This window comes from Antedon bifida, chromosome 8, assembly GCF_963402885.1.
Source record: "Antedon bifida chromosome 8, ecAntBifi1.1, whole genome shotgun sequence".
In the NCBI taxonomy this organism is placed as follows: domain Eukaryota; kingdom Metazoa; phylum Echinodermata; class Crinoidea; order Comatulida; family Antedonidae; genus Antedon; species Antedon bifida.
In genome coordinates, this window is record NC_136233.1 from 14438551 (window position 1) to 14466547 (window position 27997).

Consider the following 27997-nt stretch of genomic DNA (forward strand, 5'->3'; position numbering starts at 1 on the left):
TATATTATAAAATTGTGATCTGTTGAATAATAGCCACTGTGTCAGAATGTTATCATTTATTCTTTTAATACAATTGTTAAGATGTTAATTTAAAATTGATTAAAATGTTTTCACTATGAAATAATAATAATTCAAATTATGTTTAACAGATCTCTGCAATGAGGAACTGGAACTGGAACATGGACAAACACAACAGTGTTCACAATCCCCATATGATCCATTACATTTAAATCTAAAAACTTTAGCAGAAGTAACGGGACTAAAAACAAGTAGTTCAATATCCTATGAAGTTGGTTATAGTGTGGACGGTACTAGCTTTAACCAAATTAGTAACATAAATTGTGAAACAACAGTAAGTATCGCTAACATTATAAATGAATTATTAACAGTGGTGCCAAATTTATATATCGGGATCTTTATTTCCATAAAGCATAAACAAATATAATAAATACAAAAAAATGTGCCATGATTGCTAAAATGTTGAATTGGGGTACTCATTTACCATTGTTAATATACGGTAAACATATAAAACACACCAACAAAAATGTAAAAAAGAAAAAAGCAAAGAAAAACCAAGTGATTCGCCCCAAGTGCCTCAGCAATGCATGAGCCACCACGCATGGAAGGCAGTGCAAGAACCAGGGCAATGCCCTCAACCAGCCCAAGCGAAGGGTGTCCCTGCAACCCAGATTTGTGAATGCATTTAATAATGATATGCAACTACTAAAACATTATTAATTACCACAATATTAACAATTAATTTAGTAGGAAAAAAGTTATTATTGTACAGTAATAATAATTATTCTTTACTTGTAAAATCTTTAAAATGTGTACATATAACATGAACATAACAAAATAACATTAAATTGTTTTTTCCCCTAAATCTCGAATATTTTATAATATAATATATGACATGATTAATTTGTTACAAATGAGTTTACTGATTATTAGTTTAATTTTCTTTTTAGGTTTTTCCAGGTTCAAGTACAAACTGTCACGTTACCAATATGTTCACTCTTCCTGTATATGCCAAAGTCATATATATATATCCACATATTTTTGGAGAAAAAATTTGTCAGGGGAATTTTGAAATTCTAGGATGTTACATAGGTAAGTTTAATACCAATGGTTGTGGTACTTATATGGTAAAATAAGCGATATGAATAGGCACCACACCATACCATAGTTTATTTACATTTTGATGGCTGTTACACATGTTTACAATCTGAAAGCTGTTAAGGTGACTGATCCTTTGAACTTTAGCCATTTACATATATATATATATAGCAGAAAGCTCTGCTAACTTTTCTGGCTGTTTACTTTATCGTTTTGATTTAGCTTTTCGCTTTTTTTTTTGTATCTCCATTGAGATCCAGCCACTGATACCCACAGCATTGTCATTTTTTTCAGTAATTTGCCTTTGGATTTATATATATATATATATTTACACTTTCTATGTTCAGCACTTAAATTCTGTCTACACTTATCAAACTTTATGTGATGTGCCCATATATGGACATGATGATGTCATATCACTACCACATTTGAGCATATCACTACCATATTTGGACACATCACACATTTTTGTCAAACTAGTTTGATAGTGTAGACAGAGCTTTAGAGATCTCACGACATTAAGTGCTATATAATTATACAGGAAATTATTACTGTCAAATTAAACTTCTTTAATTTTAATTTTAGGTTCTTGCATCAGCCCACTTGGAGTTGAAGATGGGACGAGTACTGATGATCAGGAGACTTCTGGTAAGATTCTGGTAAAGCTTAGCACTGCACCACACCATAGTTTATTTACATTTTGATGGCTGTTACATATGTATATAATCAAGAACAAGAATTTTATTTCCTCATTCACATTTTAATAATTTTTCTTTTATTTTAACCAGATTCATGTATGCAGGAACAAGTATTAAATCCTGCTTGTGCTGCAATCACATATGGTAAAGTATATATACATTTCTATTATTGAAGACTAAACTATTATTGAATTGGCTCTTTCACTCATTTTATTTAATAAAAAACTCATAGAGTGGCAGCCAAAAGGCTGAAAAGTAGTATATTGATTGTTTCTAGTAACCAAGTATAAACAATTGTATTACTTCATTGTTTTAAGCTATGTCTACACTATCAAACTTTTTGTGTCAAAAAAATGTGATGTGCCCAAATATGGTAGTGCTATGCTTAAATATGGTAGTGATATCACATCATCATGTGCATATATAAGCACATCACGTTTTTTTGACACATAAAGTTTGATAGTGTAGACAATAAGGCGTTATTTGTTGAATGATTCACCTTTTAAAGATGTATTGTCCCCCAAAAACATGAAAAATGAATTATTTTAAAACTGGTTACAGTATGTTCTTTTGTTGTAACAGAATGCTATGCAAAAGCCAGTGGGTCAGATTATAGAGGCTCTATAAACAAAACACATACTGGTAAACCATGTCAGCAATGGACAATACAGATGCAGCTGGAATATGCCAGCAAAGGACTGGGAGATAACAATTTCTGCCGGAACCCAAATGGAAGTCATACAGCTTGGTGTTATACAGCAGATCAAGATGTAATTTGGGAATACTGTGATATCGGACATCCAAAAGCAGATTGTGGTAAGTTCAAGTGGAGCTTAGCATCCTTGCTTTGCAATCACAAAGTCCAGGGTTCAATCCTGAGCTTGTGTCAGCGTAACACGCTTATGATTATAGTTTATCCATTCTGTATAATTAGTTTAACAAATAATTGTATTTCCTTCCCACATGTAAAAAAAAACAGGTTTTGATGATGGTTTTTATTTTGTATTTGTAATTTTCAGAATGTTATGAAACCACAAATGGTATCGATTACAGAGGTAAACAAAATACAACTGTCACTGAAGAAACATGCGAAAAGTGGACATCGGGGGAACAACCTGACCCTGATGCAGGCTTGGGTGATCACAATTTTTGTCGTAACCCAGACCATGATACTAACACTTGGTGTTACACCGGTGTTGGTATGAAGGAAGATTGCAACATTGGAAGCTCTGAAGAAAAATGTGGTAACTTGCTATTCATAAAATAACTTATACTATTTTCTTTTTTTCTTACTAATAAATATGAAAGCTGTTAAGGTGACTGATCTATTGAACTTTAGCCATTTATATATATTTTCTTACACTTTCTATGTTCAGAGCTTAAATTCTGTCTACACACAATAATACACAATAAGAAAACGTGATAACCACTACACCACAAAGCTTTATAGGTCTCACAACATTAAGCACTATATAATTATACAGGCAATTATTATTGTCAAATTAAACTTCATTAATATTAATTTTAGGTTCTTGCATCAGCCCTCTTGGAGTTGAAGATGGGACGATTACTGATGATCAGATGACTTCATCATCGTCAAGTTCAGGAGATCATGGTAAAGCGCATGCTTATTATGGTCGACTTAATGGTCGACGTAATGAAGGCAGAGGAGCTTGGATGGCCGATCCAAATGATGATTGTCCATGGTTAAAGGTACATTTTGGTACTTTGAAAGAAGTAACTGGAGTTATCACGCAAGGACGGCCAAAAAAAAACGATTGGGTTAAATTTTATCAAGTTTCTTACAGTGTTGATGATATCGAATTTCACAAAATTATAAACACCGCAAGTTGTGAAATATTAGTGAGTAATGTTTTGTATTATTTAAGTTTAACACAAAAAAAGTTTTTGAAAGGTCGAGTAAAGGAAGATTTTTGCTTTTTTTAGAAGTCAAAGTGCTTCTTTGTTATACAAACATTGAGTTCTGTCTACACTATTAAACAAGTTTGACAAAAAAATGTGATGTGATATGATGTCCAAATATGGTAGTGATATGACATCATCGTGTCCATATATGGGCACTTTTTTTTCCACATAAAGTTTGATAATGTATAGACAGAACTTATATATACTTATATTTTCTGTAAATTGCTGAGAAGCAAAAAATGCACTATTTTGTTCCTTTGAACTAATTTATACTACTTGTATCAAATGTTAAATATTTTAGAATGATCAATTATTAATAATATTGTGGCCTTTACATATCCCTCTCTTCCTCATCAGGTGGTATATAACACAAAACTGTTATTTTTAACTATTAATTTAACAATTGAATTTAGTTTATTTCATTTTTTATTTTTCTAAATTGTTTGTGCTTTATTTTATCTTTATAAAGTATATTTATTTTAATTTAATTTTTATTGTTACATGTTTATGTCTTGTCATGATGTATTTCTATGAGGACCACCCTCGTAAAATATTGTTGAAATAAAAATAAAATAAATAAAAATTCATATTTAGGTGTTTACTGGCAATTCGGATATGAACACACCAGTCACAACTATATTTCCTTATCATGTTTATGCTGCATCTATACGTATACATCCATTGGTCCACCACTCAAAAACTAGCATGAGAGTCGAAATTCTAGGATGCCCAGGTAAAAATGAAAGTAAATCACATATCATAAAGTAGCCATGAATTCTTCTACTGCAGTAACTACATTTTTTAACCTGTTCATACAATTGTTTAACAAGCTTCTTACTGCAGTAAGCATACTTTACAGTACAGTAGTTAAAAACAAAAAAAGGAATGTTTTATATTCGTGCAATGGGGCAAATAATTTCATATTATATTATTATAATATAACCTTTCATCTTTCGCTGAATGAAATTATTTGCCCCATTGCAGTCATAAGAATTAATTTTGTGTAATAACCCACCTAATTATTTCCTAGATAGAATGTAAATGTAGGGGAATAACCTGCGACTTGCAGCCAACTGAGCTGAATTGCACAACACACACAAGAACTTTCTTCTCCCCTAAAGCCCAATTTACACAGACGAACGGTAACGTTAATAAAAACATAGAATCTCCTTATGACAATTTTCACATAATGTGGAGCAGACTAGCAGTTTTCGCTCAGGATAGATACAGATAGAACAAGCTACACAGTTTTCCGCTTACTGCTCGTCTGTGTAAATTGGCCTTAATGGTCCCTTCGTATCGAGTGCTGACACCAAATGGCACTTATTCGTCTGTCCACAACGACATCTTCGTTTTTATGTGTGTGTATTAATGTTCTTATCAATGTATTTAATGATAATGTACTCATAATAAACAATAAATTTCATAGATTATTTGTTAGGACTTTGCACAATTATGGTACTGTAGTTGCAATTATTTATTTATAGAAACGGCATACAAAATATTTATCACCTTGACTTTATTTTATTTTGCTAACAGCTATTGGTGAAAAGAACAATACATTGAATCAAGTTTGTGGTAATATAATTCTCTTTTTTTTTAATATCAATGAAAAACACCGTTAAAATATATATTGTACAGACATTTATTAAATAGATATGATTTATGATTTAATTTTGAAAAGTAAATTTATTTGTATTTATATGTAAGTATTACACATATGTCAGTCAACCCTTCTTCACAAATTTAATTTCATTGAACTTTTATGTTTTTTTTCTGTTTATTTTTTAAAAAATAAATGAAAATAGAATGTGAAAATTATTATTATAATTATTCTTAACTATGTCTCTAATTGTATATCTTGCTTGAAATTCATAGAAATCTATAAATTAATGCTACAACAAATTTTTCACATAATTTTACGTATTTCCCCCGAAGCCAATAAAAGGTACGTGTTCACATTTGGCACACTGATGTTTATTGAAGGGCCGCAAAAGATAGGCTATATTCTTTCCTGAATTTAAGGATAAACACTAAAAAAAGGCAAAAAGTATCAGTAATTTGACATTTTTTGTGAGTTGTTATGTCACATATCAACCATGCAACCTCCCCTGTTGTGTACGACCATGACCATCTACAAATACCATGCCGGGCCGCCAAATTAAACAGTGTTTAATCTCGGCAGCCAGTCAACTGTATGGAATGAACATGTCGTTGAAGTTTCAATTAATTACACCTATCCTTCGAACAGAATGATTTTCATAAATCACAGTTTGGCTCAGTGAGTAAAACGCCATGGACATTGATATCAATGCTTAGTACGTTCGAGTTCGAATCCGCGATTTGCGTAAATAATAAGTATCACTATAACTTAATACATATTCATGTTTAATGAATAAAAATGAACACACACAAACAAAACAATTCCAAATGGTTTTATATGTTTTTGAACATGAAACCGACCTTAACAATTTGTGTTTCTGCAGTAATGTGTTGATTTATGTTAATCTTTTTTATTTCATCAATATGTATCAAATAATTAATACACCACGAAAACAACCCAAAGTAATATAGTTTTGCATTTTATACTTTCGTTAGTGTTTACGCGCATCATCTAATTCATACAGCACCATTTTTCTTTAGCGTCTTTTATTTTTGAACAGTCAAAAGTAAAGTCTAAAGTTCCATATCCAGTATCATGCTTTCATTTTTTAGTGAAGGGATAGTGTATAGCAAAATCAATGGCCGTAAATACAGTAGTTCCGAATTTCATTCTTGATCCAATTTGTTTTTATTTTAATAATTTGTCAAAGTACTTCTATCATGCTTCTAAAGTGCGCTTTTTTCTTTAAAAATCAATAAAAAAAAAATCAAAATATTTATTGTAGAGAAATTGATTAAATATATATGATGTATGATTTTATTTTAAATGTAAATTTATGTGTATTTAGGCTAATGTAAATATTATACATGTTATATGTCGGTCAACCCCTCTTCCCACTCCTATGTATGTTTAATATATGATATTTTATGTCGTTTTTAACATATTTATTTCCATTCACAGCTTTGATTATTTTTATTCTCATTTACTTTTTATAAATATCACTCTGATGATGACAAGTTTATATTATTGATATTTTCATAAAAGTAGTTTGGTTTACATGTTTATTTAACATCTTGTTTTTCCTGTCAGAAAAGAATGTTTTAGTTTAATATTATTTATACATTGTGTGTTTATTTGTTACATACACATACTGTATATTGTTCAGACTATTAAACATTTTTATGTGATATCAAATATTTGAATTGTTAATATTACTTTATGTTAATTGTATTATAACATTGTTTTCTTTTCAGTTGTTTTTGTAAACATTTTTTATTACAATAATGTAATGACAGTTTCAGGTTTGGTTCCAAATTCATTGTTTTCTAACCTTTGTACATTTTTATGCTAATTAGTGTAATATTTTTATCTTTTTGTATCATTTTTATCTTCACAGGAAAATATTGAAGCACCAATTAGGTATAATAATGATTACAAATTTTTTTACTAAAGAATTTATAGATTTTAGGTTAGTTAAATCAATTATAATACTAAAATAAATGAGTATGGAGCATAGATATTTTAGTGGGAGGGAGAGGGCTAATTTACTTGTATTAAGGCGAGGGGGTGGTGGAAGCAAAGGGATGGGATGTGGGGAAGGTGTGGTATACTTTTTTGGCAGACTTGTGATTGCATCTAGAGAAGAAAACTGTTACCAAGCACAAGAATATATAATAATACAATGGGTATGTATCTTTCATTTGTATTAAAATGAATATAGAACAAAAATCAAAGTCAAAGACAAATTAATTTATCCAAAGGGAAATTGAATTGAGCTCATAGTTAAGAAATACAAAAATATAAACATGTAATAAAAAGCAGTCTGTTTTACAAGGTTTAGTCTTCGATATTTGATTCAAGGTGGAAGCAGAATAATGGAATATCAATTAAAGATGATTGTTATATTTATATTGACTATGCCTCATTAAAATAAAACAGACAATCATTCAACTCCATCCATCTTGACACCAGCTGTCTTTCAGAAAACCAATTTTCCTCACGTGAGAATCAATATTTTAAAATTTTAAATAGGAAAAAGTCTATCTATTCAGAAATTATTCATTGTAATTTGCTCTATTTTGCATATGCATAAAATCTAATCTCTGTATTAGAGTTAGTGGCAGTTTTCTGTTTCTTACATTTACTCAAGTTTGCACTTTTTGTTAGGAAAAACAGCAAAGTCATAAAAAGGAGTTAATATTACTGAAGATCAATTATAAGCAATCAATATGTAGGTTGAATTAATACATAAAACTTAGTGATGCAAAACACACCAGAAAAAACACACCGGAAAAACACACCGGAAGAACATCGACCAACTGTAAAAATCAATAAATTTCAAAATTGTTAATAACGAAAATACACGACAATTGTTAATAACGTAAATAAAAAGCAGTCATGCTGTCAATAGTTATAGTTTTCATGCGTGATAATAGTTGTTGGATTTTGCTTCAGTGATTATTGGTCTTGATCGACTGGCACAGCAACATATTAAATTGAATTTGCTATTGCTTGAGAATATTGACTGTTACTGCATTCTTGTTATTGCTCTTGGCAGTTTAGTTGTAAAAATATTGTTCAAGAAGTACAATGTTTGTGTATGACGGTAATAAAATGGTAAGCAAATTGTATAGATACTAAAAAAAACTATTACTAACTAAAGAGTTAAATTGTTCTTATTGTCTTGTGTTGTTAAAGTATTCCATTCTGTAAGTGGCAGGCATTAATAACAAATTATGTTTCTCCATTAAGATCAGTATTTTACCCACAGCATTTTCAATGTTATGCTTATTATCTGCGTGGTGATGTTTAATCCATTTTTACTTTACTTTCCTGATTCATTAACATTTTAATAATTGTGAACACAAATTTTTTTGATTTCTTTTTTTACTTTAATAATAATAAATTATGTTTCTCCATTGAGATCAGTATTTTACTCACAGCATTTTCTGCGTGGTGATGTTTAATCCATCTTTACTTACTTTCCTGATTCGTTAAAATTTGTAATAATGACAAAAATTGTTTGGATTTCTTCTTTTTTTTCAGATTGCCTTAATTCTAGGCCTCATTTCGTTTGTCAACTACTGTGGTAATTAGACTTTGTTTACAATTATAAACAGTTTTAAGTATATCGAGTAAGGAGATTGACGCAGAGTCGTAGCGTCTTGAAAACGAGCCAGACCAGAACAGGTGTGACGCTTTAGTTTATCATAACTTTTTAAATTTCTACCTACAGAATCCTGCAGCAACCAGCTTGGAATTGCGGATGGTACAATTACCGATAGTCAAATGACGGCGTCAAGTAGATATGATAATTATAGAGCCTCTGAAGGAAGACTTCATGGTAGTTCCGCTTGGGCAGCTGGAACTACAAGTACAAATGAATGGATTCAAGTTGATCTTGGTAGCATAAAGCAAGTAACTCGAGTGGCAACTCAAGGAAAATGGGATGAAAGAATGACTGAGTACAAGGTTAAATACAGAAACGATGCGGGTAATTTTATTGCCATAACTACTCAAAGCGGTGGAGTAAGTTGACATTTTTAAAATTTAATCTTTTTAATTTTATCTGTTCTGGCCTATGCCTGTTGCTCCTGGCAAGATTATGCGTTGTATTTGCAAAATAAATATTATTAGTATGAATAATTAATTATTTATTTCACCATATTTCAAAACTGTGACCTGGCCAGTGGGAGCTGATTTTATGGGCCTTTAACAAGCCAAACAACAAATACTTAATAATTTAATCATACTATTTATATTTGTATTCATTCAAGGAGGTATTTCCTGGAAATTATGATGAAAACACTGTAGTTACCAATTCATTTTCCTCTTCTGTAAATGCTCGGTATATTCGTATTTATACTCATGACTATACGATATGGCCAACTTTGAGAATGGAACTCTACGGCTGTGCAGGTAAGCATAGGTGGATTGGAGTGCAATTGTTGTGCATGCTCCTTTTTTTGACAGTTAAAATGAAATTCTGAACTACTTTTTGATTCTATTAATATATATGTTAACACTTCCCAGGTTAAACAATCCTAGATCTAATATAATGTTACAAGTTACAAGAAAAGAAAATCTTACAACACCTTAGCTTTGTACCTTACAATTTCCTCCATCATTCGATCTCCTAGTCATCATTATCACAAATACATTTTTCTTATTGTATTTTTCTTATTTTTTAGTTGATCATTGTAGCCCAAACCCATGTCAGAATTCTGCCGTGTGTAGCCAGTCAGGAGCAAGTTTTACATGCCAATGTACAAGTGGATATGAAGGCAATACATGCCAAACACTCAGTAAGTTTAAGGATTAATATCAAAGAAAAGTTACTAAATAGTTGTTTATTGCTGTTTATAAGTCAATATTTTAATTTTGTTATGTTTCAGGTGACCTATGCAGCCCAAACCCATGTCAGAATTCTGGCGTGTGTAGCCAGTCAGGAGCAAGTTTTACATGCCAATGTACAAGTGTATATGAAGGCAATACATGCCAAACACTCAGTAAGTTTAAGAATTGATATCAAAGAAAACTTACTAAATAGTTGTTTAATGCTGTTTATAAGTCAATATTTTAATTTTGTTATGTTTCAGGTGACCTATGCAGCCCAAACCCATGTCAGAATTCTGGCGTGTGTAGCCAGTCAGGACCATCTTTTACATGCCAATGTACAAGTGTATATGAAGGCAATACATGCCAAACACTCAGTAAGTTTAAGAATTGATATCAAAGAAAACTTACTAAATAGTTGTTTAATGCTGTTTATAAGTCAATATTTTAATTTTGTTATGTTTCAGGTGACCTATGCAGCCCAAACCCATGTCAGAATTCTGGCGTGTGTAGCCAGTCAGGAGCAAGTTTTACATGCCAATGTACAAGTGTATATGAAGGAGATATATGCGAAACATCTGGTAAGTTGCTAAAAATTGTAAATACTCTAGACGTTAAGGGATGGATGGTGACTGGAAGGGATCAAGTTTATACCTGCCCAAAAAACATGATATTTTCAGTAAGTAAGCAGCAGGAGCAGTTCTATTTCAGCAAGTTAGAATATTTAAAAAAGAAAAGCTTAAGCTTGACGTTTTTTAATTTCAGTAAATTTTTGTGGCTCCAACCCTTGTCAAAATTCTGCCGTGTGTACCTCAACAGAAGAAGGTTTTACCTGTACATGTCCTAGTTCGTTTACTTAATTAGTGTAGTAAGTTTATCATGGTGGGTTCACATTCACCATTGATCATGCTTACTGTTTATGTGAATCTAAAATAATCAAATAACGTAATCACCATAACATGCTGGAGAAACGTGATTAACCCATTTTAACGTGATAAAGATAGAATTAACCAATCAGCATTTGACTTTCAAATTCAAATAATACAATCTTCACCAAAATGTTATACAATACACGACCTCTGCATAAAGTTCAGGATCGGTTTCCCTTTATCATGCTAAACTTATGATAGATATGATAATTATGTCGTGATTTTTTATGTATAGTATGACAAAACTGACATACCTGAGTAAAGCTCCACGCGGCTATGCACCAATCGATATGCGTGTAGCCACGTGAAAACAAAACATTGACGTTTGAATTGATTTTGTGTGAAAGACCCTTTAAACACAAAGATTTGTCATAAATTTAAGTTCTGGACCTAATGAATCTTGTACTGTATATCTTAATATATATAAAAGCAAAACAAAATTTCTACTCCTGTGAATATAAGGATTAACATTAAAATTATGTATTAAAAAATCATATACGGCCGTACTGCGTTAAAACACTGGTTCTCGTCAGATCACCGAAGTTAAGCAACGTTGGACCGGGTTGCGTTCTGGATGGGAGACCGGCTAGAAATAGTGGCGGGTGCTGTATATACACCAGAGAGTGATGGTGTAATGGTAATATCGGACTAGCATGTGATAGGCATGGGTTCGAGTACCATACTAATTGCATCCTTAGGCAAGATGCTTTACTCTCATTGCCTCATCCTTCGGATGGGATGTAAAGCCGTTGGTCCTGTGTACTTAACAGTGCACGTTAAAGAACTTGGTACACTATTCGAAAAGAGTAGGGGATCGTCTCCCGGTGTGCTGATCTGGTAGGCGCTGCACTGCTGGCTGCCGTGGGTCCGTGGAGGGCCTAATCCGAATTCCCTCAGTTTCCAGTTAAACTTGAGGACCAGTAATAATACATTAAACATTTTTTTTAACATTATATTTTATGTTTTAATAATCAAGTTTATTTATTTGACTCAAAAAGTTTGTCTAGTAATTTTCTTTATCAAACATATTTTTTTTAAACAAATAATATTGTGTATACATAATTTAATTTATTTAAAATGAATAATATAATTGTTTAATTTTTTTATTTCAGTGAATTATTGTGATCCAAACCCATGTCAAAATTCTGCTGCGTGTAGCCAAATTTTCGGAGGTTTTACCTGTATATGTCAAAGTGGGTTCACAGGAGAAAACTGTGAGATACAAGGTAGTGTTTTTAAATTTATATTACCCATCTGGAAATAATAATCTCAAATATTTTTGAAAATATAATTATGATTGATTGATTGATTGATCTTTCTCTTTATTTTATTGTGTCTGTTTTTTGTATTCATCTGTGTAATTTGCCTATAATATTAATCATTTTTGTACAAATATTACAATTCACTGTTTTATGCTACAATGTGTTTTTTATATGATTGAATAAAGATACCGAATATATAACTTATTTCATGAAAAAAAAAGGTTTTCTTAATCCCAAGTATCCCTTTCAGTTACAGTCTACTAGACTTGCCGTCTGTAGTTATATGTATGAAACACCTGTGCTTTTGGGCCAAATGAATAAACATTTTTAAAGATGAAAATTCGCCAAAAAACCACTCACCAAAACCTGTATTAATTACACTTTACACAATAGAAACCTTTTCCCAACAGAGGTCCGATTTTAATACTAAACATTATTCTTTCAGCACCATGTCCTAGTCAACTTGGAATAGAAGATGGCACGATTCCTATAGAACAAATTACAGTATCAAGTCAATACTCGGCATCATTATCAGTGCAATATTCTAGACTTAACTTTCAAGGAGGAGGTGGTTCCTGGTCAGCTGGATCTCTCGACCAGGATCAATGGATACAGACAGATCTTGGTGGCACGAAACAAATAACTGGCGTAATGACTCAAGGTCGGCGTGATCATAATCAATATGTCACAACCTTCCATATTTCTTACAGCATGGATGGTGTCAACTTTGATATATTTGTTGATGACAGCTGTGATGTTATGGTAAGCCCTTATGTTGTTCTTTTGCTTTGGACTTGCCTTTGTATTGCAGTTTTTACTCTACAGTACTACCATCAGATATAGGGAGTCTTATTAGACCAATATATATTGTATCTTAACCATTTACCATCTAGCGTTTGGTTTAAATGGCATAACATGTCAAGTATTAAAATGTTTGAGCCATACTATAAGACAAACAAATTCTTTTTTGCGTTTATGGTTAAAACTATAGGTGTTGGTGCTCTAATATTTGTATACTACAATAGATAAATATAATTTGAATAAGCATGGTAATTTTCTTTGTGACCTGTTATTTTGTTATATTTGTTATCTATTTAGGTGTTCACTGGAAACTCAGACACCAGTACTGCAGTGACTAATATGTTTCCACGTGCTATCTATGCTCAATTTATCCGTATTATTCCGCTCACTTGGAACGTATATATTAGTATGCGATTTGAAATTCTCGGGTGTGTAGGTAAGTAAGAAACAAATTGTTGGACAATCATTCATCATTATGCATTATAATTCAGTATTGCACTGATGAAGGGCTAGTGTTGCCCAAAAGCTCTGCTAATTTTTCTGGATGTTTTACGTTTTGATTTACCTCTTTGCTTTTTTAATCTCCATTGAGATCCAGCCACTGATGCCTACAGCATTGTCATTTTTCATTTTTTCTTTGGTTTTATAATATAGTATTGTTATAATTATATTACAAAAGCCACTTAAATCACAATAAACAATGTTTTTTCTCAAAAACTTATCTTGTCATGTGTGTAATTAGAATAACATGGCCTCTTTTTAATTGTCACATTTCTTTGACTTTACCAGTAAGTGAGATGGAGCAATAATTTGGAATCAGTTAAAGACCTGTCTGTGTCACTAAACTCTCATGCTTCATTCATTTGATCATGGCATGATACAAAAAAACTTGCAACTTGGTGGACTATTTAAAAGAGCTTATGATTAATAAACTATTTTTTGATTATATTTAGATATATCAGAAATGGAAAATGCAACTAATCCAGTTTGTGGTAATATAATTTTATAAACTTTTTGTTTGTTTTCAATGGATGGGAAAAGTGTTTTTTTTTTACATCTACTCATCACATGACATGCCTCTATATTCATTTGATAAAAAAACACATTTAAATGTGTTTTTTTGACTTTTTAAACATACAATTGGTTGTTGGTTCATGTTGCTATCACAATATTTTAATATATTTTATATATATATTCAGAATACTAGTGCTATGGCTATAGTAGTGTCTGATATGCAAATATTTATGGTAGCATTGCCTAAAATAGGAATCAACACATCGGTTGTCTTGTTTATTTTACAAAAAGATTTGAATAAACAAAATTTAAAAATAACGAATACATTACAATTATAATAAATGGAGAAATTCAACCCAGGGCCTATGCATATTGTGTTGTTGGTTGGTGTCTGATCCTAGAGTTTCTTAAAACGTTGTCGAGGAATCAAGAGAAACAATGAAATAATATAACGTATCTAGTTCCTAGGTCATAGGTCATCGCAAACCTGAAAGCTCCTAATAGTAATCTTTATTTTTCTAGTTGAATGTGATGATGGTTGGCTACTCTATGAAGATTCCTGTTATTATGTACACAATGGTGTTGAAATCTACACTGACGGGGAGAACATATGCAATGAACTTGATGCCGGCTTGGTTGTAATTAACGATGCAGAAGAGCAGACATTTGTTTATTCTCAAATAAATGCACCTTTTTTCATCGCATTGCATGATAGAAATATTGAAGGCTTCTTTGAATGGATGGTTGATTATAGTCCATGGAGTGATTATACACGTGAGAACTATGATATTCTTTATTTTTGTAATCTATTGTTTTTCATGCAGTATATAAATTTGTCGTCAAAGGTTGATCGATCGTTAAGAGAAAGTTTTTTTTTATTTATTATTAATAATTATAAACTCCCAAACAAGAATTTTCTTAAGGTTCAATCAGTCCTAAATTGTTTGACTAAAGGAACCATGTAACAATTATTCTGCAGTAACTGAGTAACTACATTTTGTCTTAAACCTGTTTAATCAAATTATGCACACTGTTGCAAGTACTGCCTCATAACTAAATAACTTAAAAGCATCTACTATTGCAAACAAATGTAGTTACTGCAGCAACTACAGTAGAATCATTTTAATCCCTTAAAATAAATGTATTTACAACTTGTGATGTAGCCGGCTATAGCAGCAGCGTGAAAAATACATCAGAAATTCCTCTTATATACACTGCAGAGAAAGTAATTAAAATATACATACAAAATACAAATCAAACTAGAAAGCGACTCCGAGAGTGCATACCTCCGCCTACTGTAAAATTCTCCTACATAAGATTTCTCCGGTAAAAAAAAATATATATATATATGTGTGTGTGTGTCTTAATGCTGTTTGTGATTTACGCTAATTTCACTACAAGCATGTGTATGCGAGTTTTGTGTAATGGTTATGTAACAAGCCTTTCAATTAACAATAGCTTCAGTTGACTAACAATAGAACAGCAACGCGAAAATCAAACGAGTGAATTTGAAAAGAAATAGGTTTTTTAAACTACTCGCATCAAAAAACGTGCACATTAAATCAAATTATGTTCTAAAATTACAAATCACAAATTATAACTCTTGCCTCTTGTACAAAAATGAAAATTTTTTGGACAAGTAGTTCTCGAGAAAATGCAATTTCAGTTTACTTGTTACTTTAAGACTGCTCGCCGGCTTTTGAAAAATTCTGTCCTATCTTTTAACACTAGCAGGTGTGAAAAGTATACTCAAAAAGTGGTCCAGAATTAGGACCATGGTCCCAAATGGTCCCAAAATTTAATGAAATGGTCCTTGACCACATATCTATCTGTATATTCATTACTTTTTGAGTAATCCTGCTAACAAACAAACAAACTAGCCCTCGCGCATAGCGCGATACTTGGCCAAATCAAAATTGGCCTCCTAAACACACTTGACCCGATTTTCACCAAAAGTGTGTTTCTTAATGCTGTGTGATTTAGGCTAATTTCACTACAATCCTGTGTATACGAGTTTAGTGTACAGGTTATGTAACCAGCCTTTCAACGAACAATAGCTTCAGTCGGCTAACAATAGAACAGCAACGCGAAAAACACACGGGTGAATTTGAAAAGAAATAGGTTTTGTAAACTACTCGCATCAAAAAACCTCTATATTAAATCTAATTAAGTTTTAAAATTACAAATCACAAATTATAACTCTTGCCTCTTGTACAAAAATGAAGTTTTTTGGACAAGTAGTTCTCGAGAAAATGCAATTTAAGTTTACTTGTTAATTTAAGACTGCTCACCGGCTTTTGATAATTCTTTTAACACTAGCAGGTCTGAAAATAATTTTTAAAAGTGGTCCAGAATTGGAACCGTGGTCCGGATTTTTTTTTTCCGGGCGGTGTCGTCCTTGCACCAGGTGACATGTATGGTAGTAATTTGGAGTCATTCGAATCAAAACTGTGAGCGCTAGAGTGATGACAAACAAACAAACACACACACACACACAAACCGCACCAATCAACATACTTGGCCAATTTTCAATTTGGCCAAGTAACAAACACACGCTACCGATACATATACCTCCTTGGCGGAGGTAAACCAGACTAGTTTTGGAATGGCACAAATGACATAATAATAGGTCAGAGTGCAATTGATTTGCTATTTTTCATATCATTATTAATATCATATATTATTGAATTCTCAGCTTTTGGAAGTGGTGAACCAAATAATGCTGGTGGTAATGAAAATTGTATTGAAAACAATGTAGCATGGTTTAATGACTTTTTGTGTACATCTGAAAAACGTATATGCTGTGAATATGGTAAAGCATATTATTAGTATTATTATTGTTTATTATCAGTTTATTTCTATTTATTGTCATTTGCATATAAAATATACATAGTTTGCTCTGAGATATACAAAAACAGATAAATACTGTTCATTAAGCTAGATGTGCCCATATATGGTAGTGATATTTCCAAAAATGATAGTGGTCATCACATCATCACCATAAATGAGCACATCACATTTTTTGTTCTATAAAGTTTGATAGTGTAGATAGACCTTGCCATTTGATTAAATGATTCTTAATCTTAATGGAGTTGTGGCTTGGTGGTTATGATGCTTGGCTACCACTCCAAGGGTCCTGGGTTCAAGTCCCGTCACATGTCAGGATTTTTCTAAGGACAAAATTACAACTCCACTCCCAAAGACTTGTAATAAGACTTTTTTTATGTAGAGCATCTTGTGTTTGTCTTGTGAACCTCTGAAGATCCCTAATGATATATGAAATATGGTAATGAAAAAAATGTAAAAAAAAATGATAAACAAACCGATTCTTCATTATTATTTACATTTCTTATTACAGCATATACCAAGTAATAAATATCATCTGACCCTTAATGTCCAATCAAATTACTCATACAATATGTCTATGAAGGTTGTATTGTTTGTACTTATTGATTTCAAATTGCAATATCATTATTGATAGTTAGGTGTTGTTGCTGTGTAGCTGTAGGGATATTATAATATCCATGGTACTTCATTTCTTAAAGATTTTACTTATATTGACTTTATTCATACTTAACTCGAATCTTGAAGATGAAGAAGAATTGTGCCTTATTCCACATTTTCACATTAAGTTTAAAGGTATAGAGGTACTATATGTTGTGTATGTACTCGGTTAAATGGAAAAATAGAAGACATATTAAATAAAAATTCAAACATTTTCCATCATTTCTTTTTCCTGAAGTAGTTAAATTCCCAATATAATCTCTTCAATTTCTGAATAAATGTGATTTCTAAACTTCTGAATTTCTTTTTTAGCACCCTACCTCAAACAGGATCCAACTGATGTGTCTATAGTTTATGGTAAGCTTTTTTTCCCATATGATAACAAACATAGCAAAAAATTATCTAGAAATCAAGATCAATTTTATCAATTTGTTCCTAAATATTTTACTAATGCAGTGGAGCTGTAGCTTGGTGGATAACCCAAGATCCAGGGTTCAATCCTGACCTAGTGCTCCACTCCCTAAGCCTCAAATGGACCTAATCATTGCAGCTGACCCAACAAGACGGTTTACACAAAAAAGACACAGTTAAAGCGAAACACAATGAATGTGAACTTTTCTAATGAAGGCTGATGGACTGCAGCATCTGTCAATGATTTCGGAAGTTGGTCGCAGACATGGGGTAATCTGATGGCTATTGAATGAAAAGCCTGTGTCCTTGATGCTTGATGGCGGAAGCACAGCCGATCATTGTGACGGGTATTTATTAAAATACTGTCATAAACTGTGCTGCAGTCCCCAAACTCCACCAGATATTTAAAACAAAATAAATAAAAAGTATGCCATTTCCGGTTATGTGACGTAACTTTTCGGAATATAACCGTATTTGGTAGTGAGGTTATTGATGTGTATGTGACGTTACATCCCGTCTTATGACGTCATTACAGCTTCTTTTGCTGTACCCCGAGTATCGCACATTCATGCTTGTTTTAATAACTTTTTTAAAAATTAACTCTATTGTGAATGGCAATTTCTTGGTAAAAAACTTCAATTTTTGCATATATGGATCGTATAAGAATATATTCTAGGGTTGATGCCCTTAACATGCTACAATGCAATGCGTGACGACTGCATGGGTGGGGCTTCAAACGGACGTATCTGATTGGTCAATTAATGCAGCCTTATTGGTTGGTCCTTCTCCGTGATGGACCACTTTTCGAGCTGTGATTGAGTTCTTATAATATGTCTATTTTTAACCTTGAAGATGACCTGTTCTATTTAACCCAGCTCCACCTCGTTAAATAGAACAAATCTTTAAACTCTATTCTCACTATTCAACTCATAAACATTCATTAATTTTATATTGTTTGTTTTTTCAGATAGACCATTGAACTTAGTAATATTGACCAATCCAGAACTCAACAACGGAATACACAATATAATGAGGTGTTACATTTTGAGTAGAGATTCAAGCAATGTGTTCATTGGTACCTTACTATCATTAACAAGTTATAGCACAAAAGACCTTGAAATCTTACCATCTTCATCAAATGGACAAAATTCTGACCTTCCCGATGATACAATAGCAACCTTTCCAGATCAATATCAAAGAAAACTCAGAATAAACTCTAATCTACCTCGAGGTGGAGAGTATAACTGCCGTCTGGAAATGAATGGCCAAAGTACAACTGTACACAGTATTGTTCTAAACGAAGGAGGTAATTCTGTTAATTTTTTTAAAATCAGGTTTCAGATTCTTTGAAGTTGCTTATTAAGAGATATCACGCATGATTAAAGCTCTGTCTACACTATCAAACTTTATGTGACAAAAATGATGTAGCCAATTGTCGACCGTACCAAAAATTAATTTGGAATTACCAATAGACATATATATATATACGTATATCATCGCATGTTTCAGGGTGATCTATACTTATACAAAACTTACTCATAATTTATTCAACTTAGGCCAGCATATTTTAATACGTTGGCGTAAGTCTGGTAAATAATGTATGACAGCTCATCAAAAGTGATAAATTGGCCAAAGCATGACCGCTCCTTTAGCAACAACAAAATAATCTTAAGAAAAAGAACTGGTTTGGTGAATAAAGCCTCAGCAAATCTTAACCTAAAGTGTATCATTGCCAGCCCATGATCTCCCAATAAAAATCATAAAATATTTTCCTATATTACGTTTTTGGATAAGCAGATAAACGATTGAAATCAAAGTTTTTATTTTTTTTTCAGCAGAGTAAAAGTAATTCTTTGGTTTTTTTTTTGTTAACAAATTTGCTATCTTGAAATGAAATTTTGAAACTTGTTACATAAAGATTAATGTTGTTTATCTTGCTACTACTTATTTTTTTGTTTCTTAATCTATGCAGCTGAAATTAATGTTAACCCTAACGAAAGAACTGTGAGTATTGGCCTTGGTGAAACCATTACACTTACCGTTGAAAGTCTTGATACTGGGAATCTTCGGTGGCGCCACAATAGCAAGTTTTTGTATGGTAAAGGGATAAACTCTAACAAATTGATAATTAAGAATGCTCGTCGAGAAGATGAAGGTGTTTACGAGTGTTATTACCTGGGGAGACGACATGAATTGAAACACACTTACATGTTTTTATATGTAACTGGTATGTACTTCATTAACTTCTAATCTGACTTTTTTTTTTTAGTAATTTCCTTTTAGAAGAAACAGAGCATATATTATCAGAAAAACTCTGAAAAGTTCTTAATCATTGCCACTTTTTTTATTCCCCTATTTATAATTTCTGTTTATTTTGGTATTGTGCATACTCCTGTCTTTACAGAATGTCCGACTTCTTATTGTGGGATCCCATCCTGTGCTCTTAATTGTCCAGTTTGTTACAATGGTGGACGTTGTCATGCCAGATCTTGCACCTGTATCTGTCCACCAGGATATCTCGGTCAATTCTGTGAGGAAGGTAAGAATAGTTTTTTATTTTTATATACTGAAAATGACATGTTTTTTCACTTTCTAATGTAAAATGTGCTGTAGATTTTGTCATCTCTTTCATATATTTGACCAAAACTTGATAACAAACAGACCAAATATATATAAAACAAAAATGAGTAAAAGAAAAAAAGAAAGAGCTTAAATATTTCTCATGAATGCTTAGAAAATAAAAAAAAATGAAACATAATGTAAAAAAAGTTACAATATAAAGCACATAATTTGAAACATAAAAGAAAAATGTTTAAATATTTGTTTAAGCTCTGTCTACACTATTAAATTAGTGATAGTAGTATTACAACACCATGTCCATTGGCACATCACATTTTTTGTCAAATAAAGTTTGTTAATGTAGACAGAGCTTTATAAAGACTGAAGAGTGAAAACATATAAACATAACAACAAATAATGTACGTTCAGATAAAACTCATATTAATTATACATACATACATACATACATGAATATAAATTTAGTAAAAACTTATACTATATGTTAAATTTTTAATTGAAGTACTTTCTAATAGATTAGCTGATATTCATTAGACCATTTAACTTGTTAATGTTTTCAGGTACTTTGGATTCGTTTGGTATGGATGAGTATAGAAGTTTTGATAGCCAACACTTTATGTGTGCTCCATCACCTATTGGCTGCAGTTGTTTTCCAGGACAAACAGGAATGACGTGCTTACAAGGTACGAAAGTATTCTTTGAAAATTTAATGAGTTTTGTACCTAGCATTCTCTTGATCATAGCACCATGAATAGTATGGGCATAAATATAGATGACATCAGTATTAGCCAGTTGTTTTTACCCATGTACTCTCCTCACTATAAATATAAATAGCATGAGAAAAAGCCGGTTTTTTAATTTTTCAGAATGTGTTGCGCCAATGTATGGTTCCAATTGTCAACAAACATGTAACTGTGATATAACTACCTGTGATAAAACGTTTGGGTGTAATGACACATCTGCTTGTTTTCCTGGATTCACTGGACCTTCATGTCAAGGTAGGTAGTAAAGATGCTCCCTGTACAAAATGTTTGTGAATCTACACATTTGGTGCTCACCACATCACAATAAGAAACTCAGTTAACTTGGTATAAATATTGAACATTAACAGGTTATGTCATGTTTATTCCTTGTGCACATGCAGAAAAGTTTAAACGTACTCTGCCGCCTCACTCTGTTGATTTCTAAGTACAGACGACAACTGACTACACAAATGCGTAGTTCCTAGGTTGTCAATCGTAGAAAAGTGAAAGCTCCATAGCAACCCACTTTGTAAAATCTGTTGTATCAACAGTGATCAACATCCAATTTTTATGATTTAGATACGGACATATTTCTTGGTTTGTAAATAGTAATATACTAAGGGTGTATTATAACCACAGAGGAGTATGTTTTAAGAATATTACTCTTTAATTTTTTTTAGTGAGATTATTATAAAACTTATGGAGAACTATTGTTCATTTTTTAATAGACTCTGAATTGAAGATTGTTTGTTTTTGCTTTATTTAGATTATGAAGCAGATACACCTTGTCCTGTTGGTTTCTTTGGGGAACAATGTCACAAGAAATGTCATTGTCATAATCAAGCAAACTGTCACAAGTTCAATGGTACATGTGAAAATGGATGTGAGACGGGATGGGCAGGAGAAGGCTGTCAAACAGGTTGTTTTTTCTGACACTAACTTGAGTCTGACTTCTTAACCTTTATTTGTTGATATTGTCTAGTTTTTTAGTAGTAATAGTCAAGCTGTAGCTAGGTGGTTAAGATGGTCAGTTACTGATCTTAGAGTCCTGGGTTCAAATCAGATATCAGGACAGTTACAGTTCCTTTTCGTGTTTGTTCTATGAAACGGTTACCTGCAAAGTAAAACATACAGTTAAAGCCCAATTTCCAAACACGAGCAATAACGGTAATAAAAATATAGAATCTATGTCATTCCTTGTGACTATTTACACAAATCACGTAGCGGACGAATGGTTTCTGCTCAAGATAGATACAGATTCTGCATGGGAGTTACGCAGTTTTCCACATATCGTTACCGCTCATCTGTGTAAATTGGCCCTAACAATAATATAAAAAATTTTGAAAGCAAATTTCAAGAAAAAGCTTATGCAATGTAGAAATAGAACAAATTAATTGTTTTTGGGAAAATATTGTAAATAACAGGCCTATATTTTTCCTATTTTAAATCTCAAAACATTGTCATAAACTTTTTACAATTTTAGTCTTGCCAGCATTGTATGACACACCATGGGTTGAGGCTAGGGAGGCTAACAGTGCGATTGTCAGTTGGAACAGATGGAACAATGAACATGACATTGGTCTTGGTCCGATTATCAACTACAGAGTCTACCTTTGGGATACATGGTACCCGGAGGAAGGACAAACTCCAGCATTGGTAGGCGTTATAAATGGTACCTCATGGGAGGTAACAGGTTTACAACCAAACTTGCCTTACTCAGTCATGATTCGAGCAACAAAAAAAGTTGGTACACTTATTGTTGCAGGAAAGCCAGGTCTTGTATTGTGGATCCCAGAGTATGGTAGGTAATATTAGTGAAACATTTTCCTTTGGTTTCGATTAGTATACTGATATGTAGTTTATTGATTGTAAACCAGTAAATTTAAACTTCTTGAAACGAAGAGGGAGACAGTGAACAATGTACTTTATAATGGCTTTTTACCCCAGGATAGCCTGATAAACTCAGAGACTCCATAGAGTTGCTTTCTTTATAACATCGAACTGTGTTTTTTACACTGTGGATATTTTTTTGTTTTCTAGATCAATGTGATACTAATTGGATAGCATTTGAAGATCAATGCATCCACATTAACAACACATTAATGTCTTGGAATGAAGGAGATGTTTACTGTAAGACAAGACAGTCACAGCTAATTCACTTCTCTTCTGTCAACATTAAAAACTTTATACTGCATACGCTTGAGAGCCACCCACTGGATTCTAATCAGTTGTTGATGGGCATGCGCAAGGACATCAATGACCTATATTTTTGGGATGGATATAATTTTGCTATAATTGTAGTCACTGCTGATCCCCCCGGTAATAGTTATTTAATTTTGTACATATTCATTTTCATATTTATTAAATAAGGTCTAAAGAAAGACGTTTTCTACCCTTTTATTGTGTGCTCTTCACCAATCAATATACTGCCTATATTGAGGCTAGTCAGATGGTATTTCATATGCTCTAAAGCTGTCAGCCTTAGCCCTCAAGATTTAACTGGGCTATTTTGCTCAAATGCAACACCGCTTCTCCATATGAGTGCACTAACATGGACCACTTTAGTGGAATTTCAAGCCTTCTCATTTGTTTTAAATACTGGAATATGGCCATATGTTCTTTTTAGAAAGTGTGATTATGTGCTGCCCAACACACACTGAGGAGTGTGCTATTTAAATTTTATATAAATATTTTGTTTTAACTTATGTTCATATTTACTAGATTTGCACTACAATTTAACATCTGAAGATGTTGACTGTACTGTAATTAACGTAGAAGATGACTTCTCTAGAGAGAACATAGCTTGTGATGATTATATGGGAATACCAATTTGTCAAAAAGGTTAGAGATTTGATACATATATTTAGTTTCTCTTTACATAGTGCTAGTGCAGCGTTTTCATTCATTCATCTTTTTATTTCAGAGTACCATGATGACATAATATACCCATTGCAAAAGAAAAACAAAATCTTACATTTTTGTGTGTAGATAGAGCTAAAAGCACTAAAGATAGGAATATGCTTAGGCCTATCTGTGAGGCTATCGAAATTGAAACGCTAACATTGAAAACATTTTTCTAAATGTTATCTTGTCATGCAGTAGGTAATTATTATGATCATCATCATCATCTTAATTGTTAATTCTATTTTAGGTAATATTCCTCCGAGACTGCATCCTATAGGATCATCTTTCTACTACATTTCTGAAGATCAAATGACCTGGCTACAAGCAAAACAGTTTTGTGACATAAGTGGAGGTTACCTGGCGGTAATTAGCTCTGCTGAAGAAAACACGGATGTTTTGCAATTATTGCAGCAACATGGAGTGGACAGTTTGTCGGAAGTTTTTATCGGTTACAAGCTTCAGGAACTTGGAAATGTATCTGAATGGGTTGGAACAAGTGAATGGAGTGAATATACAAGTATGTGAACAATATACAGTAGAACCCCCACGTCTTTTGTACTAATATGTACTGTTGTAATCACACTGTAAAGTATTATTATCTCTGGAGGTGTGCTGTAACAACTCATTGCTGCTATACCTAAGCACTGTAGTGATATGTTTGCCACAAAGAGAATATCCTCATATTAGAAGTACTGTATGTCTGTGAGTGAGTGGCTGAGCGGTTAAAGCCTGGTTTCCATAAAATCGCTACACCGTTTCCATTGAAATCGCTACAAGCGCAGATGTCGCCAACGCGTCTCCCCGATTCATCGCAGACAAATCGGCAAAGTTCAACCATGTTCAACTTTGCCGATTTTGTCGGCGATGAATCGTATACGCGTGTATCAAAGAATATTTAGCGCTCACGTACTAGATCCCCGATAAATTCTAGCGTTTCCATATAATCGCTACGCTCTGTCGGCGACAGCAGTCGGCGACACGGTGTAGCGATGTTATGGAAACCAGGCTTAAGCTGATAGTGGAATCATAATTACGTAGCCATAACTTTGGCAAGGGTTCAAGGCACACACACTCCATGGTTCTTTTTGTAGAATAAGTCTTCTTCATGTGCACTTTAAAGAACCTAATACATCTTTTGAGACGAGTAGGGGATTACCCCAGTGTACTAGTACATCACAGCCACTGATCATGACTGAGCTCTCTTGGAGACCAGTCTTTGACTGAAGAGGTCGCCCAGTATAAATAAATAATAACAATCAAACAAACAAAGTGCATCTATGGTTTAAGAATAAGAGTTTTGAAAGTTTACTTTCCTTTATGCAAATTTGCAAATCATTAAAATCAGTAAATTTTATAATGTCCTGCAACCTGTCTTTACCATTAGTTATTTAAAAAAAAAATATATTATTCTTGTTAAATGTATATTATTCTGCTTCTTTTTCTGATGACTTACTATACATTTTTTTTATACACAGATTTTATGACTCCAAACACTGGGGTAGGAGGAGCATGTGTCAGTATGAATGCCACAAATGGACAATGGCGTCATTTCCCTTGTAATACACCATCACATTTTCTCTGTGAAATAAGTAAGAATTCTCCCTTTTTTATAGCAAATAACGAGATGTAACAAAAGCATACTTAAAAAAAAGTATATAATACTGAATACAGCCAGATTTGTTTGACTGATTTCTTTTATTTTAGCTGTCAAAAGTTGGGATCCGCCTCTGACAGGGATGAAAGATTTTTATTAATATTATAAATGCTCCAATTTGGATTTTTATGATTGCTTATGCCTGATATTTAGTGACCAAGTTGGTATGACTTTCTAAACCATAAATATATAAACACATAGACAAATCTGTCTACAAATTTCATAATATTTCCTAAATTCCAACTTTTTCAACAAATCGTTTTTCCCTACATCTTCACCAGTTCTCTGTATTTAAGAAAACCAATAGTCAAATATCACTTACTTTTATTCCTGTCTAGGTTATGTAGAATTTCTACCTGTTGGCGTTTCAAAATCAGGTAAATTATATTTCTATAATAATAATAATAATAATCAATATTTAAAATGAAGGAATCTATCATAGATATTTCATGTAATTTCAAGATATAAAATGTACCATTTGTTGGATAAGTCCTACTTATGTCTTATATTTTTTGTACCTTACAACCCTCCATAGTTATTGTATATATTTATATAAACATGAATATTATTTTTCATATAGATCTGCCTCAACTCCTGAATTTTCCAACAGTTAATGCCAACCATTTGACATGGGATGCCTGGACAGCAGACGTAGACTTAGGAGAAGGTCCAGTCGACAACTACCGAATTGTTTTGTATTCCTGGTCAAATGGATTGGATGACTATACAGTTATTGGACAAACAGCGACAACTAGTTTTGATGTCACCCAATATATCGCAAGAGTAGACGACCCAGCATTTGGTGTTTTAGTAGGAAAACGAATTCGGCCTTTTCAAGTTTTATACGGTGAGTATTTTTCTATGTATTTATGCAAATCATTTTGTTCTATTTCATGCATTGATTTTAAACTTGGTTCTACTTGGACAGAATGCAGGTAATTTCACCAATCACAGGCTACATAGCAGTTGTAGATGATCTTTCGCTTGTGATTGGTCAAATTACTTTCATTTTAGGTACATCTTTTCATTTGGGCATAGTTTGAATCAAGCTAAAATTAATGAGTTTGTTAGGATTGTTGATGGTTACCGCAAACATTAATGTGTTCTCAACATGCAAACCATCATACTAATTTTATGTGTTTCTGTTATTTTACGTTTTATGTCATTGAATGTCAACTCCCATTATGTTATCTTTCTTTTATATATATATATATAATATCATGTTTTATCTTTATATTATTATCAATATACTATTTTATTTTAGCAGTAGTAACATTCATTCTAACCATGAATAGTTTTCATTACTATTATTCTATATTTTTCAGAAAAGTTCAGATGTCTTATTTGTAAAGATTTATAATTTTTTTTTTAAAGATAAATGAGGACACTATCAGGATAGTTATCATTCTCATCATCACTGTTATCATTCTCATCATCATTACTGTTATCATCATCATTACTGTTATCAGTTTCATCATTATTGTTAACATTCTCACCATTGTTATCATTACAGTATTATCATTCTCATCATTATTGTCTTGATTCTCATCATCATTGTTATCATTTTGATCATTATTGTTATCATTCTCATCATTGTTATCATTACAGCATTCTCATCATCATTATTATCATTATTATCATTATTGTCTTGATTTTCATCATCATTGTTATCATTCTCATCTTTATTGTTGTTTTTTCATCCGAATACTAATTCTTCCTATTTTCTTTTTTTTAAATTGAAGAGGTGTTGTACAGGAATACATTTTGTTGCAACAAGACACTGCCGAATATAGAAGACATATTTGATTATATTTTGAATGTTTTCTACTGTTATAATTTAATTTCAAAACAAAGAAATGCAATTGAGTATACATATGTGTTTGTCTTTTTGTATTTCTAATTATGACCATTCCAAAATTGAAACTTGAATTTAATTCGCAAATTTGAAAAATTAGAAAATTGGACTAGTAGAAGTGAGTTGTTGCACTCTTTTGAAACAGATGAAAATTCGACCTTTTT

General features: G+C 32.3%; 2 protein-coding genes across 2 annotated transcripts; both read left to right on the forward strand.

The window, feature by feature from the left end:
* The first annotated feature begins 601 nt into the window (after positions 1–601).
* LOC144850993 (uncharacterized) lies at positions 602–5365 on the forward strand. The gene is made up of 9 exons (XM_078708517.1): positions 602–643; positions 969–1110; positions 1702–1764; positions 1905–1958; positions 2397–2630; positions 2834–3058; positions 3343–3677; positions 4335–4473; positions 5280–5365. The coding sequence occupies exons 1-9, from the start codon at positions 602–604 to the stop codon at positions 5363–5365; spliced, it is 1320 nt and encodes a 439-aa protein (XP_078564643.1).
* A 3060-nt stretch (positions 5366–8425) lies between these two features.
* On the forward strand, positions 8426–27878 carry LOC144850994 (uncharacterized). Its single transcript, XM_078708518.1, has 29 exons — positions 8426–8460; positions 8890–8932; positions 9080–9372; positions 9621–9762; positions 10035–10148; positions 10239–10352; positions 10443–10556; positions 10647–10760; positions 12221–12334; positions 12816–13132; positions 13469–13607; positions 14125–14163; positions 14708–14959; positions 16881–16997; positions 18002–18046; positions 19068–19406; positions 20073–20327; positions 20505–20639; positions 21238–21360; positions 21544–21675; positions 22187–22339; positions 22904–23221; positions 23461–23739; positions 24142–24261; positions 24572–24841; positions 25800–25913; positions 26317–26355; positions 26559–26825; positions 27721–27878. The coding sequence occupies exons 1-29, from the start codon at positions 8434–8436 to the stop codon at positions 27876–27878; spliced, it is 4686 nt and encodes a 1561-aa protein (XP_078564644.1). The 5' UTR covers positions 8426–8433.
* Positions 27879–27997: the final 119 nt, after the last annotated feature.

Bases quoted from the DNA above. Each gene is read 5' to 3' on its own strand.
- LOC144850993 (XM_078708517.1), top strand. From the start codon at position 602: ATGCATGAGCCACCACGCATGGAAGGCAGTGCAAGAACCAGG. The intron at 1,959-2,396 runs GTAAAGTATATA...TTGTTGTAACAG, and splicing joins TTGTGCTGCAATCACATATG to AATGCTATGCAAAAGCCAGT. The intron at 4,474-5,279 runs GTAAAAATGAAA...TTTTGCTAACAG, and splicing joins CGAAATTCTAGGATGCCCAG to CTATTGGTGAAAAGAACAAT.
- LOC144850994 (XM_078708518.1), top strand. From the start codon at position 8,434: ATGTTTGTGTATGACGGTAATAAAATG. The intron at 10,761-12,220 runs GTAAGTTGCTAA...TTTTTATTTCAG, and splicing joins AGATATATGCGAAACATCTG to TGAATTATTGTGATCCAAAC. The intron at 24,842-25,799 runs GTATGTGAACAA...TTTTATACACAG, and splicing joins TGAATGGAGTGAATATACAA to ATTTTATGACTCCAAACACT.